This window comes from Acipenser ruthenus, chromosome 13 (genome assembly GCF_902713425.1).
Source record: "Acipenser ruthenus chromosome 13, fAciRut3.2 maternal haplotype, whole genome shotgun sequence".
Classification (NCBI taxonomy): Eukaryota; Metazoa; Chordata; class Actinopteri; order Acipenseriformes; family Acipenseridae; genus Acipenser; species Acipenser ruthenus.
The window spans coordinates 33766340-33783329 of record NC_081201.1 but is presented as its reverse complement, the minus strand read 5'-3'; the positions used below and the strand labels follow the sequence as shown (position 1 = coordinate 33783329).

The window sequence follows — 16990 nt, the reverse complement described above, 5'->3', positions numbered from 1 at the left end:
TGCATTTCTTAAAATGTAGTGCTATGTCTGATTATCAGAAGTCTACCTGATAGACTTATTCTAGTGTAGGGAGTATGCTATGTATGTATGTATCCATGAGTCCCCATCATAGGACACAAAGCTTGTGTGCTTGTAGATACATAGCTGTTGGTTTTGCAGGCCAGTATATCGACAAAGGAGACAACTGCCCATAAAGATGATGGGTTATTTAAGGCTCCCCCACCACCTCCCAGAGTGATCAAGTCTGTGACAATGCCCACCCAGCCCTACCAATACATTGTTACTGCACTGAAATGTAGGAAAGAAGACAAAGAGGTAAGCAATGGGATTTTTTTCTGTTTTATTCTATGTGAAGCTAAATGCCTGCCCCACCACCCACCCACCCACCTAATATAAAATTAGGTTATTGGTTATATCAAGGCTAGTGTGCTGTCATTGGTCATCGTTGGCTTACATCAACATATTTAACCATTAGGTCTCAGTTGAAGGTTGTATTGGAATAAACCTTGTTAGGAAAAACTATTTTAAATCAATATGGAAAAATAGACTGGATGCCTCAGGCTTTTGAAAACTTAGTGGCCAGATGTTACTCTTCCTAAAGCTTTCTATTGGACAGTTGGCTACTGAGGTAAGCAAAACTATAGGTCAGTTGGATTGTGTAAATGATTTTCTTTATAATATTTCATTTCAGTTATACACTGTTGTCCAGCATGTAAAGCACTTTAATGATGTGGTGGAGTTTGGAGAAAACCAGGAGTTTACGGATGATTTTGAGTACCTACAGACAGGTTTGAAGAGCAGTCAGCCCCTCAACACACGCTGCCTTAGGTAAGCCTTTTTTGTGACCTTTTTAAGCTTGCTTAACCCACGTTTCATGTGACATTCTCTTGGAAATCTCAGTAAACACACTTGCAAAGGGAACACCATTTGAATGCTTATTGAAGAAATTATAAATCTCGGGAGACTGGTTAACAGTGTTTGTGTGTCTGGTCAGTAGACCGTCTGGTGGTGGTGTTGTGTGTGTGTGTGTGTGTTTTTTCTGATACTAGAAGAATGTTAACTGTTTTTTAGGTACAGTACAATCAAGCAATTCTGATGACAATCACTACGTCTGCTTAGAATAATATATAGCATACACAGTAAACACATCTTGCTCTGAATGTAAACAATGTATAGTACATTGTAAACTAATCTAGTGTTTTACATAATCTAATACACTGTTCCATGTTTGATTTTGTGTTTTCAGTATTATCAGCCTGGCTTCAAAATGTGCCATGCCTAGTTTCCGAATGCACCTAAGAGCCCATGGGATGGTCGCTCAGGTCTTCAAAACGCTAAACGATGCCCCTCAGCACCCAGTAGGTCTATATGTTCTTATTTAAATGACAAGTGAGTCGCTTTGATCCTGTAAAACCTTACGATTTAAATATTATGTGGTTTTTACCAGGATATAAAACATGGGTGAGCAAATACACAGGAGAGAATCAAAAAGGAACTGTTACCAGTGGAAAGAAAATTACTCATTTCCGTTTGGAATATGTCATTTTATCGAAGCTCTTAGACCTGTAGACAGGCTAAAGGTGTTTTCATATACTGTCTTATAGGAATCCCATCATCCAAACATCCTTCAAACACAATACTGAAACTTTCTCCAAATTACACCATAAACTAAAGAAGTGAATACTTGGTCTTAACTTAGTTTTTTAGTTTTTGGACTGATTTTATATTTTTGGTTTATATGTAAATGTATCTCCTTGTATGGTTGCTTCTGCAGATGACACTGACAAATTTTAGGCATGCTGCTAAAGCTCTATACTCAACCCCCTATAGAACTAATATAATAATTACTGCATTGCTAATTTAAGAATCTGAAAGTTGCAATAACATTTTATCATGGAAACCATTCCTCCTTTCCATGCTTATGCATTTCTAATTGTGTAATTGCCCTTTACTTAGAATCTGGCATTGTGTACTGCTTCGCTGATGTACATCCTGAGCAGGGACCGGCTGAACATGGATCTGGACCGTGCCAGCCTGGACCTGATGATTCGACTCCTGGAGCTGGAACAGGACTCCTCTGTAGCGATTCAACTCAATGAAAAGGAGATAAATAAAGTTAAAGAGAAGATTCGTAAGCTCTGTGAAACAGTACACAACAAGCATCTAGATCTAGAGAACATTACGGTGAGACAATTTTCTGTATTTGGAAATTAACTAAAACTAATAGAGAACAAATAAATCTTTGCGCTCTTAAAGGAAATTATTAATTGGAAAGAACAGACCAGCTCTGTTAAATCATGTGCGAGCAATCAAAATTGGGCGTGTTTCAACTACTGGACTGACTTTCTCTGCTTACCTCTACTAGAAACAAATAAGCAGGGTTTTACATCCGTGTGCTATTGTTGCATGTGTAATATATATATATATATATATATATATATATATATATATATATATATGTGTGTGTATATATATGTGTATATATATGTGTATATATATATATATATATATATATATATATATATATATATGTATATGTATGTGTGTGTGTATATATATATATATATGTATATATATATATATATATATATATATATAATGTGTATATATATATGTATGAAATGTGGGTAATGACTAACAAAAGCAGTTTTATATTTAAAAGCAAGTGTGAATCCCATGTGCTGTAGCTTTTGAACAAATGTTGATTTTCCTGCTCCCTCTGCTGGTCTTCCTTTAAATGTGCATCATTGCTGTTAAATTCAAACCATGCGACTTTCTGATCCCTCAGCAAAAGCTGATGGATCAGACAGTGCTGACTGTCCGGGTTCCTTAAAACTAGAGTACTATTTTAAATGTAAAGTTACTCTTTTTAATAACGTTTACTGTCAGCTATTGTGAAATGGTTTTATTAAATGTCTTAGAGGAGTAAGTACTCATTTGAAGCCCATATAGAAAAACATTGGCTATAGCCAGGGGTTCACATAACTTATCATTAGGTAGTCACGCAAGTACCAGCAGAAATGGTTTGGTACGCACCAAAATTAGGGGTCATCATCCAAGTTGCTGTCTAGCTCCACCGCCTCCTCTGACAGTTCAAACAATTGGGATGGCAGTGTCAGAGACCACAGCAATAGTTTATGAATGTTTAAGTAAGAGTCTGAATTGCTGGTTATTACAATTTAACAAATCATCATGCATTCTCTATTTATTTCAATATCCTACCTTGCCTGGGTATTCAAAAGCAAAAACCCAAACACTTTGTCTATCACTCTGTTTTTTTTAATAAAAACTCAAAGCAGCCAATGATAGTGATTATTAAACCTCAGTGAAGAAACATGCAAGCCATTTTGCAGCATCGATGACCACTCCTGGCTTGTTTTATTTTATGACTACAACATACACCAAGGCTGGGGTTTGGCTAACATTTTACCTTTTCTGCTTTCAGTCAGGACATTTAGCCATGGAAACACTGTTATCGTTGACCTCCAAAAGAGCAGGGGACTGGTTCAAGGAGGAGCTGCGGTTACTGGGTGGTCTGGATCACATTGTAGATAAAGGTAGAGAAAATTTCCATGGCCAGTGTACTGTTGTCTTAAATTATAAAAGCTGTCCTGTATGAAAACACCATTGAACTGTAATATACAAGTGTTAATTTGTGTAAATATAGATCTAGATAGTAGTACACAATTAGAAAAGAAATTCCCTGGCAATTACACACAACTGGTTAATTTACTTAGGTAGTTGGATTTGGCAATGGTTTGTGCTCTGTGACTGCTTATCAGTAGCAGCAAATGCTGGATTTCTTGGAAGCAAGTTGTTATCACCAGCAGTGTTTAAATCATGCCTGACCAGCTTTAACTTTGACAAAATGAACACTAGATACCAAGTCACAGCATGGTCAAAATCAACTGGGTGAGAGAAGCCACAGGTTATGCAGATTGTGCATGTGTGTCTTAAGGGAGCTGATCTGTATTTTGTGTCCTCCATGCAGTAAAGGAATGTGTAGAAAACCTGAGCCATGAGGATGATGAGGAGAATTTGGTTGCTTCCCTTAGGGGAGCTGAGAGGTGTTTACGGGTTCTGGAGAGTGTAAGTAACTAACCATTTTATACAGGGACATTTAGCCATAAACAGGGGATTAGTGTGTGCAGATTTATGGCTTATATCAGACTGCAACACGTAGTCAGTATTACTGTATTTACTAGGAATTTCCCCAATGCGAAAATGAATTGTTTCACAAAGGGTTCTTTGGCCAGTAGACTGGGAGTTGCAGTAGGTGTGTTTTGTGTTTTTTATTTTTTAGGATTAAAGAATCCAAGCCAAACTTTTTTTTTTTTTTTTAAACAGTACATTTCTAACTCACTCTAATAGAAATGTGATCAGCTTATAAAGTCCTTTTGGTGCACAGTTTGTTGTCCTTAATTACTTTCATTTAAAACAAAATAGTTTTAGCTTAAGGGACAGGCAATAAGCAACAGCGATTTTGAGGTTGTTAATGGCAATTGAATCTTGTGTCCTAGAATATAAAAGCTGTTGGTTACTATGGTAATTCAACCTGGATTTCTCTCCTTAATTGTGGTTTTCTTTATAACATACATAAGCCTGCTTTTAAATTCTTTAATCTGCATTTATTGAAAAGCTGATCCAGGCTGTTTCTCTGTAATACAGGTGACTGTTCACAACCCTGAGAACCAGAGCTACCTGATTGCCTACAAAGATTCCCAACTCATAGTCTCCTCAGCAAGGTGAGTTGACGTAACTTGCATTGAGATTACAAGCTCCAAATGTACCATGATTTTGTGTAAATTTGTTTTATTTATTCAAGAACAATCGACTGAGACTGCATCTCATTTACAGTGCAGGGGCATCCAGTCAAGAGGCAAACACAGAAGCAGCAAAAATACTTTGTTACAAATACAACAAATGTTAAAATCGAAACCCATTAGACTAAAACAGCAACAGCACATTACACATGGGTACCACGTGAGCCCTTAGTTGTGTTGATATGCTGATGAGTCTTCATAAACAGAATGTGTGTTGGAGTGTATATAATATATAGTATATATAATGCTCCAGCAGCCCGCTATTGGTGCAAAGGACTCGAAAGTTTATTCCGGGCCTGACGGAGTAAGACAGGCTGGGTAAATAGGCCTGGAGCAATATTTCTGTGGGTTTTATAGTTGGAGACTAGCATTTTTTTGCCAAGATTGGTTTATTGGTATCCTATGTCATAAGAAAATTAAATAAAATAATTCTGTTTGGCAATGGAGCATTTCTTCATAATTTTGTTAGAAAAGTGAAAAAGCATCTGTTTTTATTCCTTTACATTTTTAGGCCATTGTATTTGTAGCTACAGATAACCAACAGAAAAAGTGAACACATTAAATGGGTTCAGAGCTGATCACTAACTCTACTTAAGGGTGCTATGCAGGCCGATTTTTATAGAGGTTAAACACTTTGCATTACTTGTAAACCACTCTACAACCTCGTAATCCTCTTTATCCTTTGTCTCAAACCTTGTAATCTCTATTCTCCTTTCTCACAAACCTTGTAATCCTCTCTGCTTTCATCCTGGACCTGTATTTCATTTTCCCAGAAGCAACACCTTTTCAATTTAGTTTACAAAGGAAATGTTCTCTTTCCTTACAAGTAAAACATTGATAAAATAACCTGTTGCATTGAGTTTTTTTTGTCATTGTTGTGTTGTGGAAATACAGCCATGTATTTAACTCCATCTATTATCCTATATGTAAAAGCCCTCTATTTAAAAGAAAGGGTTCTTTCATAGCTCATCTGTTGCAGTTTGTGACCAGTATTCTACACTTAGCCTAAAGCCTGCAGCAGGTAGTGAACCTAGTTTAGTCCCTGTCTGTGTATGACTATGGACCTTACTTGAATGTTTGTTTGGGCACCTACAGATCCACAGACTTTAACAAAGTCTAGCACAACAGCTTTCTATAACTGTACTTCCGTCGCTAATAGAATTAGAAAAGACCCTTGCAGGGCACGAACCAGACCCCTTCCACAGACATAACCCTGCTGAACCGTGCTTGCAGTGTCAGCATTCAGGCAGAGGGAGCAAGGCTAGGTCAACAAAGCAGGCGGCCACAACTTGCTGTGTTCATTCAGTTTTTCCATAATTCAGTTTGGAAGAACCAAGAGAGGGACATAAGTTAAACCTCCAGTTAATGTCTTATTTTTTTTCAAAATGGATGCCACTCCTGCAAAGCCTGTCGCTTGTTAATAATTGATGGTAGCCTCAGGTTTCATTTGCATGATCTGCGCAGAAGCTACAAGATTTCATTTATTGAATCTGTAACCTTAAGAGCTGAAGTCTTCAGGTTTTTAGTTTTATTGAACCCCCTGAACTGGAATGCATTTTTAGTACTATAACACTTTCAAAGTTTGGTAGAAATTTGACTGCACCAATGTTAGGCTTGTTTGATTTGCCACTGTTTTATATTTCCATTCTTGTGTAAAACACAATTTCAGTAAATGGAAGGTATAGATTGAATGTAGTGTGCCCAGCTTGATCTGCTATAGGTAGTTGAGCTTGTGTGGGTGCTGAATTAGTTAGTTTTTTTTGTTGTTTGTTTAATTCCTACATAAATGTGAAACTGTAGGTTGGCTGACTAATTTCTATTTTACCCACCCCCTGCCCCCCAAAATAGGTTTGCTTGTTAGTTAGTCATGCCTAGTACAGTATAATTAGTTTATTTTTATACCATGAAGAAAAGTTCCTTTTCAATTACAAAACACATGTTTTTATTGATTTATTTAAGTCTGGATGGTTAACATTTAGGGTTTTCTTAGCTTTTATTTTAGCTGTCCTGTGTTGATGAATCTCTGATACTTTAACAGTTTGGTGCCTTTTCTCCTCATGCAGAGGGCTGTGGCATTGTGAAGAGATGATTCAGCGGTATAACCATGTGGCCAATAGCCTGGCTTCTGCAGATGGCAAATCCCTACCGCACCGTAGCTCCTCGGGGAATGTGGGAAAAGCTGTGGAGGACTGCATGAGAGCCATCATCGGAGTCTTACTCAACCTTACCCATGACAACGGTGAGCAGTCACTCCAAACACTGTGTGTTGATTTGTCATGCCAGGTGTTTTGTTATTGAAATGTCTCAATTGTCTGTGTGTCTACAGAGTGGGGAAGCACAAAGACGGGAGAGCAGGATTCTTTCATCATCACAGCATTGCACTGTGTTCTGCGGGTCCCACAGTACCTTGCTCAGGAACAGAGATTTGACATCAGAGTGCTGGTAAGCTTACACGATTTGTATGTCTGCTTTTTTTTTTTTTGTGTGTCTTTGCTCAAATCTTGGGTTACTTACTGTCCCAAGACAGTTACTGAGGGTATCCAATACGTGGTCTACTTAAACTTTTGATGGATTGCAATTTCAGATGCTGTTCGTCATGCTGTGGATGTGGTTGTACTTTTTTTTTAATGGTACAAATGCTTGTAGTGTGGTGTTTTGCATCTTTGTTGCTGACATTGCTTTATTCTGTTGTGCCCTTAAGGGACTTGGCTTGCTGATCAACCTAGTAGAGTACAGTGCCAGGAACAGGCACTGCCTAGTGGAGATGGAGATGGACTGTGAGCCCTTTGAAACAATCTGCATTGCAGAGGGAGAGGAGCTCAAGACAGAGGGGTCTATGAGTGCCATTGCAGCCTTGGTACAGGTGAGAGCTCTGTTATTTTGGAGGCAGGGATTTAATCTGTGAATGGCTAAACCTATTTTGGGTTTAATTAAGGATGTCAAACTTTTGGATTTATAAAAACAAAAATGTATTTATATTAAATGTAGTCTTTTCAGCCAGACTGAAAGTTTCTCACTTTGGATAAAATGTGTCACTTAAGTTAAAATCCTGACATACTGGGGGGTTAAAGGTAGATATATATTGCCTTAAGGTTTAAGTCCTGCTTTTTATGCATTTAATTCTTTCTATGGTTTCAGCTGTTCCTTCAGCGGGAACGTGCTGCTGTTCTTGCAGAGACAGAGACAGACGATTTCATTAACGATGCACCCAAGCCTCAACTGGACCAGAGCGGGGAGTGGCAGGAGACCAGCGGAGAGATCCAGTGGGTCGCATCCGAGAACCATACCAATAGCAATACAAATGAGAAGGAGAAGAAAGAGGAAGAAGATGAGGAACTTGACCTGAATAAAGGTACACATCTTATTTCATCATGTGGATTATGTAACTGGCTTCATACAAACTGAGTAAACAGAGAAAATACGGAGTTTATTCAAATGTTTCATAAACTTTCTGGTGGAAAAAACTTTAATAAAATATTCCTCGTCTTGTATTACCCCAGCTCTTCAACATGCTGGCAAGCACATGGAGGACTGCATTGTAGCTTCGTATACTGCACTCTTACTGGGCTGTCTTTGCCAAGGGAGTCCTGTAAGTAACTTCTTAATCAGTTATGTTATAAAAAGGGTTTGGATGATCTTTTTTTTCTAATGCAAAAAGCTTTTAAACTTTGTACAAGTTGATTCAAACTGCAAAAAGTACTGCATGTGACCATTGGATTATAGCATGGGATATGTAAAAGGGTCTTATGAAACACAATTCTGACTAGTTTTACACACTGTTGATTCTCCTGATCTTTCTTTGTGGATTCTGTCCAGAAAAATGTAATTCAGGTATGTTCAGTCAGTGGGGTTACAGAAGTGATTTAGGGCAGTAGTGAAACTTGCTCTAAAAATATGGTGTTTGTTAACACTTTTATGGAGCTCTATCGTATAATCCTCTCTGCACCACTTGCAGTTGCCAACAACTAGAACACAATCTTTGTATTTGCCCTCCCAACAGCCATAAACAGTGAAGCATAGTGTTTGTGTGGGTGGTGGTGGTGGTGGGGGGGGGGGTGCTCAGGTAGTATTTATTTACCTTTTACACAAAAGTCCTTGAGGTTGGGTAAACTTTACATGGACAGTAGTTTTGCTGTGGTTCCTTCAAAGTCTGTATGTCATGGTGATGCTTTCGTGGTACTGACACCTGCTGTGTTTATAAAATGGTGATAGGGTTGTATGTATGCTAGAGGTGTTATCTGGATAGTGTAAATGCCAGAACAACTTGTCTGTGTTTTCCACCTGACATGCACAGTTCTCTACAGTAGGACTGTTATAGATATGTAACCCTGGGTAAAACTAATGTTTTATTTCCCTTTTGCAGATGAATGTGACTACTGTGAGAGAAATTTTACCTAAAGGGGATTTCTCGATAATGACAGAAATGCTTAAAAAATTCTTAAATTTCATGAATCTTACGGTAAGTGAAACCAAGCATTAATGCTGTGAGTGTGTTGGATATTTAAGCATCGAGCACAAAGTTGGCACTGTTTAGCGATGCCATGCTGGCTGTTTCATGTTGCTGTGTATGTACCATGAGTGTTTCATTCTAGAGCTTAATGTTAGCCAGAAGATGGCCATCCCTTCCAATCTATGCTTAAGGAAATTCCTTGTTCCAATAAGTAAATCCTGAATTACATTCCTTGCTTTCATTTTTAAAAAGTCCTGCTTGTGTGTAACCTGCTGTCCCTTCCCCTCTTCCTGCAGTGTGCTGTTGGAACGACAGGACAGAAGTCCATCTCTCGGGTGATTGATTATTTGGAGCACTGTTAGAGCACTTGGCTTTAGCTGGCTCATGCAGGAATGATCTACCCGACCAGAGGAGTGCAATGGGGAAAGAAGCCAAGACATACAAACACCAACCGACCCATTTGTCCGTACATAAGCATCTCTTTGCAGCAAACTTAAGCTTTGACGTCTGTCAGGCTTGCACTCTGTTTTATTTTCATTTGTTTGATTTTTAAACTGGCAAATACAACGGTCTGCGTTAAACAGAAACCTGTATGTGAGGCTGCAGATTTTCTGTTATAGTTTTTATAAAAATAAGTGAGCTGTTCTGGCAAGCTATCCCAGCTTCATGAACATTTTTTAAGTTCTCTGCTTTAATGACTCCTAATCACCCCTTTGCCTCAAATCATTTTTCTCTAAATTACTGAACCTCCTGTTTTATCATTTCTATGAACCTTGAAAAAGCTTGTCTCAATGTTGCTCTACAAAAAAAAAAAAAAAAAAAAAAAATTTTGAAGGTAGTTTTAGCTAAACTCCCATTGTTGCTCAGCTGAGGCTAATTGTGGATCAGGGCTAGATTAGCACTGTCTCAAAGCCTTTCACAGCATGAATTGTAATTTGGCTATAAAGCACCTATTTAATTGGGGGGGGGGGGGAATCTTTCCATACTTACGATTTTCACTGAAGTGCCTAAGTATCCTGGGTCTCGGCTAGTTTGGCAAATGTGACATCAAAATAATTACCATTTGCAGCCAAACGTAGAACAAAAAAGCTTACAGCCCAACTGTACCAAAGCCATTTGCTTACTTGGTATTGCAGTTTTTGTTTATTTGTTTTTTTATCCCCAAATAAATTAAGCCATTAAAGTATCTAGAATGTTTATAAAAATGACAAGCTTTCTCTACTTTCAGTGGGTGGGTGAGTCAAAAATAGCTCCTTTTGCTCTCCAGGAGCAGGTGTTTTGTATACAGTTGTAAAATGGCATATTTCAGTAGCGTATGGTTCAACATGCAGCTAACAGCAGTGGTAGGTGTTGACCCACTGAAAGGATTTTCAGTTGCTTTGGTGGAACAATAAAGCAGTTGATCTAACAGACAGTCGCATTGATTGGAGTTCTTTCTTGGGGGATAGGGTTTCATTATATGGAATACGTTTGTCACAACATGGCTATTCCAATTAAGTTCTTTGTTCCAACCATGTTCATCATTTCTAAACCTTGGTCAGTAATGAAAGGAACCTATTAAAACAAAAGAGGTTTTATCAAATGTTTTATACATAATCACACTTTTAGACTTCTTGTTTCCAAAAAGTACCTAATCATTTAATTAAATCTGTTACACCTACAGTGGAATGACCTTTGGGGCTGGACTTGCTACACCGTACCACAGTCGAATGAAAAAGGTTAACTTGAAAATGTCAATCAAATATGTTGGTTGGTGGGTGGGGGGCAGAAGACAAGACAAGTGTAAAGATGCACAATATCTCAAGTCTGCGACTCCATCACTTAAGAGGTTGAATAGTAAGTAGTAGTTCATGAAATGTATAGTAGTACAGATGGGACTTTTTTTCCAGTTTTAGATTTAGTCTGTAAAACCTATATACCCTGGTTTAATGGAAAATAAATAAATAAATTAGAAAAGGAAAACAGCAGGACTGGAAACCACATTTTATGAATAGGCCTATTTAATAAAGCATGTGCATTTCAAGGGATTGCATCGATTATGTCCCAATTTCTTTTTTTAAATTAAAACTAAATTGATGTGGATAGCTCAGATATTGAAGAGCTTATCCAAAATTGTTACAATTAGAATAGAGCCAATGTCAAGAGTTACTGGTTATTGACTCGGTCATGTTTTAGAAACCCAAGTAATTTTATAGAGAAATGTTTTGTGTAAATTTAATTTAATTCCCCCACCCCATAATACCTTTTTATTTATCTGCATACAATTTAATTTATCCTTACTGTCCCCCAGCAAATGTAAAATGTTTTTCATATTCTGCTATATATTAAAATAGGAGTACAGTAAAGTTGTTTGCATGGTTAGTTGGAGTTTAGAAAAATGCAAATCTTAAATTCTCCTTACTAAAGCCATTTTCAGATACTGCATATCCTAGCATGTTCAGTTGTTGTATTTGTGACCTAATGGTTTTCAGATTGGTCAGATTGAGGGACGGGAAGAGGGTTCAAATGTACTGGATCTGGAGCGAGTGGACATGACATTTGTTTTTGTGTTTTCCCCCTCCCTACTCCTGTGTATTTAACTTGCATTGTTTTTACAATGCCAAGATATAAATAATAATTTTGTTTGATGTTCTAGTTAACTAGAAACCCTTTCAAGCTGTTAAACCTCTTGTATTTAAGCAATGCAAATTTTGTTTGAAAAACGAAAAAAAAAAAAAAAATTCCAACCAAGGTCTTTTTTTTTTGTCATTATGTTTTACAAAGTGTACAAGAGGTCTATTTGCAATTCTAAATAAATAAATAAAACTTTGTAAATAGTTCTGTAAATATTGGCTATTGGAAATTAGAATGGTAGGCTACTTTTCTGAATCCAATCCTATTTTTATTTTATACAGTATTTCTCAGTTGTGTTTTTTTGAAGTTAAAAAAAAAACTAGGATAAAAAAAAAAAAGTCGTCCAAGTTTGTACCAGTTTCAGAAATTGTCTTTGGTTACCTGTAAATAATTTGAACTCCAATAAAAATTGCTACTTTCAGTACACTAGCTGTTCCCATTTGTGAATTATTTGCTTATTTGTTCCAGCACTTGGAGCAACACAATTAGCCCTGTGAGTCATGTGGATGTTACAACTGCTTTAACCATTTTGAGATGCCAGCTTCATATTTAGAGCTAGCGGAAATCCTGTTATGGGGTCATGTGACTTGTTTTCAAGATGATGACATAACACTTTGAGATGTAGGTTTAATACAGTACACTACTGTATTCTATGATACAGGACTAAATAAAAAAACAAATCACACAAAGTTGGTTCTAACAACTTTGTGTGTTTAACAAACAAAAAATTAAGAGAATGGCGTTAATGTGTAGGATCAGGTATAGCTCCCTGCACATTGTTCAAGGTGTGTCTTGTGCAGTGTTGAATATTCCATGATTTGGACCACTGCAGCACATACGGTTGCTTGTTACAGTACCTCTGCAGGCTACATTCATGACACACTTGTGACGGGTTCTGCTTTGTGGAAAGTTGCCTTTCCAGGAGATGTGTTGGACACCTCTGAATGTAGCCTCTGCTTTGTGGGACAAGCCGTTTTGCAGGGGCACCCATTATAGCGCCCAGTCAGATGTCCCTGAGATGCATTTTCTTACGACTGTTGCTAAATTGTTTCACACAGAACACTCACAGCTTATATTTATTAATCAAATGACGAGATTTGACATTTGCATTCTCAATTTTTATTTGGCCTGTTTTATGCAAGCAGAACATTCAGGGGAAAATGTTACTTCAAGTACCAAGTGTCTATCTGAAAGCTTAATTTGTATATATTTGTATCTTTTAGTTTTAAAATTACTGCAGGTGTATCCATCTCGATTCAGTTAAGAGTATACAGCATACTTGTTTAAACTGGAGACTTGCTGAATTTGGCACAGTGACCGCGCAGATAGTAAAGCCGTTTAATTAATCTGTTTGGTATTGTAATTATTAAATATTGTGCTGCAGGTCAACGGAATGGTTTGATTAGCAAATTCTTCCACTCCCACTCTGTACAGAACAGCAAGAGGAAGAACTACAGTTCACACATTTACATATTTTGCCATTATCATTAAAATTGCTTGGTAAGCGATCATGTACTGTATTTAGGCACATTCTGATACAGTGTGATAATCTTTCTGCAGAAAAGTAGCGACCTAACGGTGATGTCTTATTTAAAAATCTTTGAAACATGTTTTGATCGATTAAATACATATATTCATGAATCTGTTCCAGTCTGCTGTTGCTTTCTTAATTAGCAGCCTCTTACAGTCTGGTGCAGAAAACGCGTGTTGTGAAATCTAGCATTAAATAAGAAACGTTATTAAACGTTCATTGAGTCATGTGTATTGAATTCCTAAAAAAAAGATTGGGCTTAGCATACAGAATTCCCTGTTTTTTAGTAGATATATAGATAGATAGATAGATAGATATAATGTATGTGTATGTATATCTTATAAAACTTAAAGTTCTAGAGAAAGCATGAAGTAAATCAACAGTGATCAGTGTAAGATCAATCACAAATATTTCGGGTTTTTTTTTGTCCTATTAATTCTTTAAAATAATTGCAATATTGTGATCAGTTTCAATTTATGTATTTTTAAAGCTATAAATAATTTAGTGTATATTTTGTCCAGTTCCACAGTGATTTTATTAACATTTTGTTTACGGCAAAATAGAGAACACACATAGTACAGCAATTATAGAAAAATCAGAATCAATTAAATGTACATAACTTTACCACATAATTTACCACAGGCATATTGCAGATATTAAGGATGGTTACAGTTTTACCAAATTGGTGGCCATCCAATACATTACATTTTAAATGCATAATGCAGTATCCATTGCATTACGGCATGTATACCATTATTACATAATTATATTTTTAAATCACACATGACATGAGCCCTTACGTTGTCAGCGCGTAAAGTAGGTGCACCCCCTACATGACTATATTGACCAGTCCAGTCAAATTCACAATTATTGTAATGTTTCTTATTAAATTGACCTCGATTTAAGTTCATTTAGTCCCATTCTGTCGTTCCCAGAGATCAATATAACCCGTTATTTCAGTTTGCAAGAGTGATTCATCACAGTCGCTGTCTGACCGATCCGAGGAGTCCCGAGAACCCTGTGAACCGCACGCTGGAGAATCCCGGGATTGCCCTTTTTTCGTTGTTCTATGTCCTGAATCGTGACTAGATGGTGACCTGTCCTCTGAATCGTGACTAGATGGTGACCTGTCCTTTATCTCGCAAGACCCAGGGAGATAGTCAGAGTTCCAGCCGCCGGGACGCTGAGACCGCTCCTTTTGCACAGCACTGTCTGCGGCCCCTCTGCCTTTAAGCAAATCGCAAAGCGCGGAGATGTATATTTGAGCCATTTGAAGAGTCTCCGACTTTGACAGCTTCTTGTCACTCTCCAGAGTCGGAATGACACTCCTGAGACGATCGAAAGCTAGATTTAAACCGAGCATACGCCTCCTTTCTCGGGCATTGGCAGCCGCGCGACGTCGTTTCTGAACCGGAGCCAGGTCGCATGGTACCCTGTCGAGGTAACTGGAGGTACCTGGTACCCGTAGCTCCACAAGAGCGCATGGATTGCATTCGAGTGACAAGGCTTTTCCTCGACCTGTTGGACTGCTGAGACCGACCAATTCAGCTTGAAGAAGGCTTTGTGCTGTCGATTCTCCGCAGACCCTACTGTTGAGAGGACCTGTTCCTTCTTGGTCATGATAAATCACACCCGCCTCTGCCTGTTTGTAACTTGCACAACTTGTGCCAGCTGAAATATCGGTATGGTCAACCAGACAGCATCTGATATCTAGTTTTTCTTGAAACTGTTGCATGTTTTCAGGATGGAAGATTTTGAAAACCCAGCAAACTCTTCTTTATGCTTTGGAAAGTAAAAGTTGTCCTGAACTTTTTGGGGGGCAAGGGTTCTTTTATTTACAGAGGGGCGCGTGTGGAGAACCCGAGGGGCGGAGTTATGGTCGTGTGGAGGAAACAAACGGCAGCAACTCAATTTCTTTGATTACAAGAGGAGGAAGTCTATTAACCAAGTTCATCAAATCTGGATTAGATCCGCTTCGACGATCACTAAAGGGGGGTCTCCTGGGAGGAGTGGTGAAGTGTCACTCGTAATTCCAAGAACATTGCAAGTACAATTCAAACACTTCAAACAAGAGAGAGAGGTGCATTGATGAACTATGTAAAACAATATATTTAAAAATGTATTATAAGTATCACAATACTTTAATGCATGTATCTATCCAGGTATGCGCGTATGTACCCTCACCCATTAACTAATGATGGACTGTAGGCAGGTCTGCATTTCCTGAGGCTGAGCAATATCCTGTTTTAGGAAGAGAAAATACGGTAACTATTTATGAACTGTTTATTTCATATGGCAGGTGAGCGAGGCCCTTGTTGACGTGTTGTTCTTTATATAGTGGGTATGAGTCCTTGGCAGTCTTGGATTGTGAAGAATGACCTACTTCACGAGGGATTTTGTTCCGCGTTTCACTGTGCCTGTGTAGAGTAAATACACCTATGGCAGTATGAGCACTGATTGATAAGACCGGTCTAGCTGGTTCCATATTTTGAAAAATACGTTGGAGCTATAAGTCTTAAAAAAAATAGCTTACAGCTGAAAAATCACCAGAAAGGACGGTGCACAGCAGGATTGAGTAAATGCTGTTATTCTGATCCGTTGTAGTTGTTTCTATGGTAGTTTTGTTGTTTGCATGTATTTCCTTTGACTATAGGCCTACTATGCATTTACCATGCTTTACCAAGCTTTTTTTATTTTATCGACTTATAGTATTACACACAATATTTTATGTTACTCAGGTCCAATCCACTTGGTTACAAAGCAGATTGCATAATACGCTTAACCCAAGTGCTGCTGCTGATAGTAATACTCTTATTCTATATATTCGTGTGAAATATGTTTTCATATTTTTTGTACCACTGGATTTTTTTAAATTTCTGAAAGCAATTAAAGAACAACAACATTAAAACATAAATACCACTATGCTGAATTGCACCTTACTGTGCTTTTACTGTGATACACTGCAGCCTCTCTGGTAGAGAACATGGGTCTGATAGGTTGAAATGTATTGATAAACCTGTTTACATTTACAGAGTCCATGGAAGATAATATTCCAAATGTGGGAATTAAATCATATATATATATATATATATATATATATATATATATATATATATATATAGAGAGAGAGAGAGAGAGAGAGAGAGAGAGAGAGAGAGAGAGAGAGAGAGAGAGAGAATTTAGTATTATTATTATTATAAAATCAGGCAGATGGAAACCAAAAGTGGAGAACAGAACTGCACAGATAGTTAACAAGAGTCCTTAATTTCTGGAAAGAATATTTAGAGGATGACATGTGTGTCTGTGTGTGTGTATGTCAGGGGCCAGCCAGTGCCCTGGTCAGCACTGTTCTGGCTAACATTAAGGGGAGTGGGATAATTGGCAACTCATATCCGCAGCATCCAGTCTAATCCTATTAGCCGGTGTTCAGAAAACAGTGGGCTCCCTATTTTCATTAAGTTCATTATAAAAACATAGCCCCCATCCAAACCAAAAACTGAACCATGGTAATCTTCCTCGTGGGGGTGGGTGGGTTGTATGAGGAGCTGGTCTTGACAGATTTGGCACACTTCA

General features: G+C 37.8%; 2 protein-coding genes across 2 annotated transcripts in view; one reads left to right on the top strand and one right to left on the bottom strand.

The window, feature by feature from the left end:
* LOC117417702 (wings apart-like protein homolog) overlaps positions 1-12315 on the top strand; it is a 31605-nt gene extending 19290 nt beyond the window's left edge. Inside the window, exons 7-20 of the mRNA XM_034029907.3 lie at positions 160-315; positions 692-828; positions 1247-1358; positions 1957-2184; positions 3446-3557; positions 3992-4089; positions 4669-4745; positions 6887-7062; positions 7150-7265; positions 7525-7686; positions 7962-8175; positions 8324-8412; positions 9187-9282; positions 9570-12315. Coding sequence (XP_033885798.2) covers positions 160-315; positions 692-828; positions 1247-1358; positions 1957-2184; positions 3446-3557; positions 3992-4089; positions 4669-4745; positions 6887-7062; positions 7150-7265; positions 7525-7686; positions 7962-8175; positions 8324-8412; positions 9187-9282; positions 9570-9635 — 1839 coding nt within the window. The 3' untranslated portion in view covers positions 9636-12315. The remainder of the gene's footprint in view (positions 1-159; positions 316-691; positions 829-1246; positions 1359-1956; positions 2185-3445; positions 3558-3991; positions 4090-4668; positions 4746-6886; positions 7063-7149; positions 7266-7524; positions 7687-7961; positions 8176-8323; positions 8413-9186; positions 9283-9569) is intronic.
* A 1635-nt stretch (positions 12316-13950) lies between these two features.
* On the bottom strand, positions 13951-15226 carry LOC131740161 (uncharacterized). Its single transcript, XM_059035287.1, has one exon. It carries the CDS (start codon positions 15150-15152, stop codon positions 14325-14327), a length of 828 nt encoding a protein of 275 aa, XP_058891270.1. The 5' UTR covers positions 15153-15226; the 3' UTR covers positions 13951-14324.
* Between the last annotated feature and the right edge of the window lie 1764 nt (positions 15227-16990).

What these genes read in the sequence shown, in the direction of transcription:
- LOC131740161 (XM_059035287.1), bottom strand. Translation starts at nt 15,152, where the DNA reads ATGCAACAGTTTCAAGAAAAACTAGATATCAGATGCTGTCTGGTTGAC.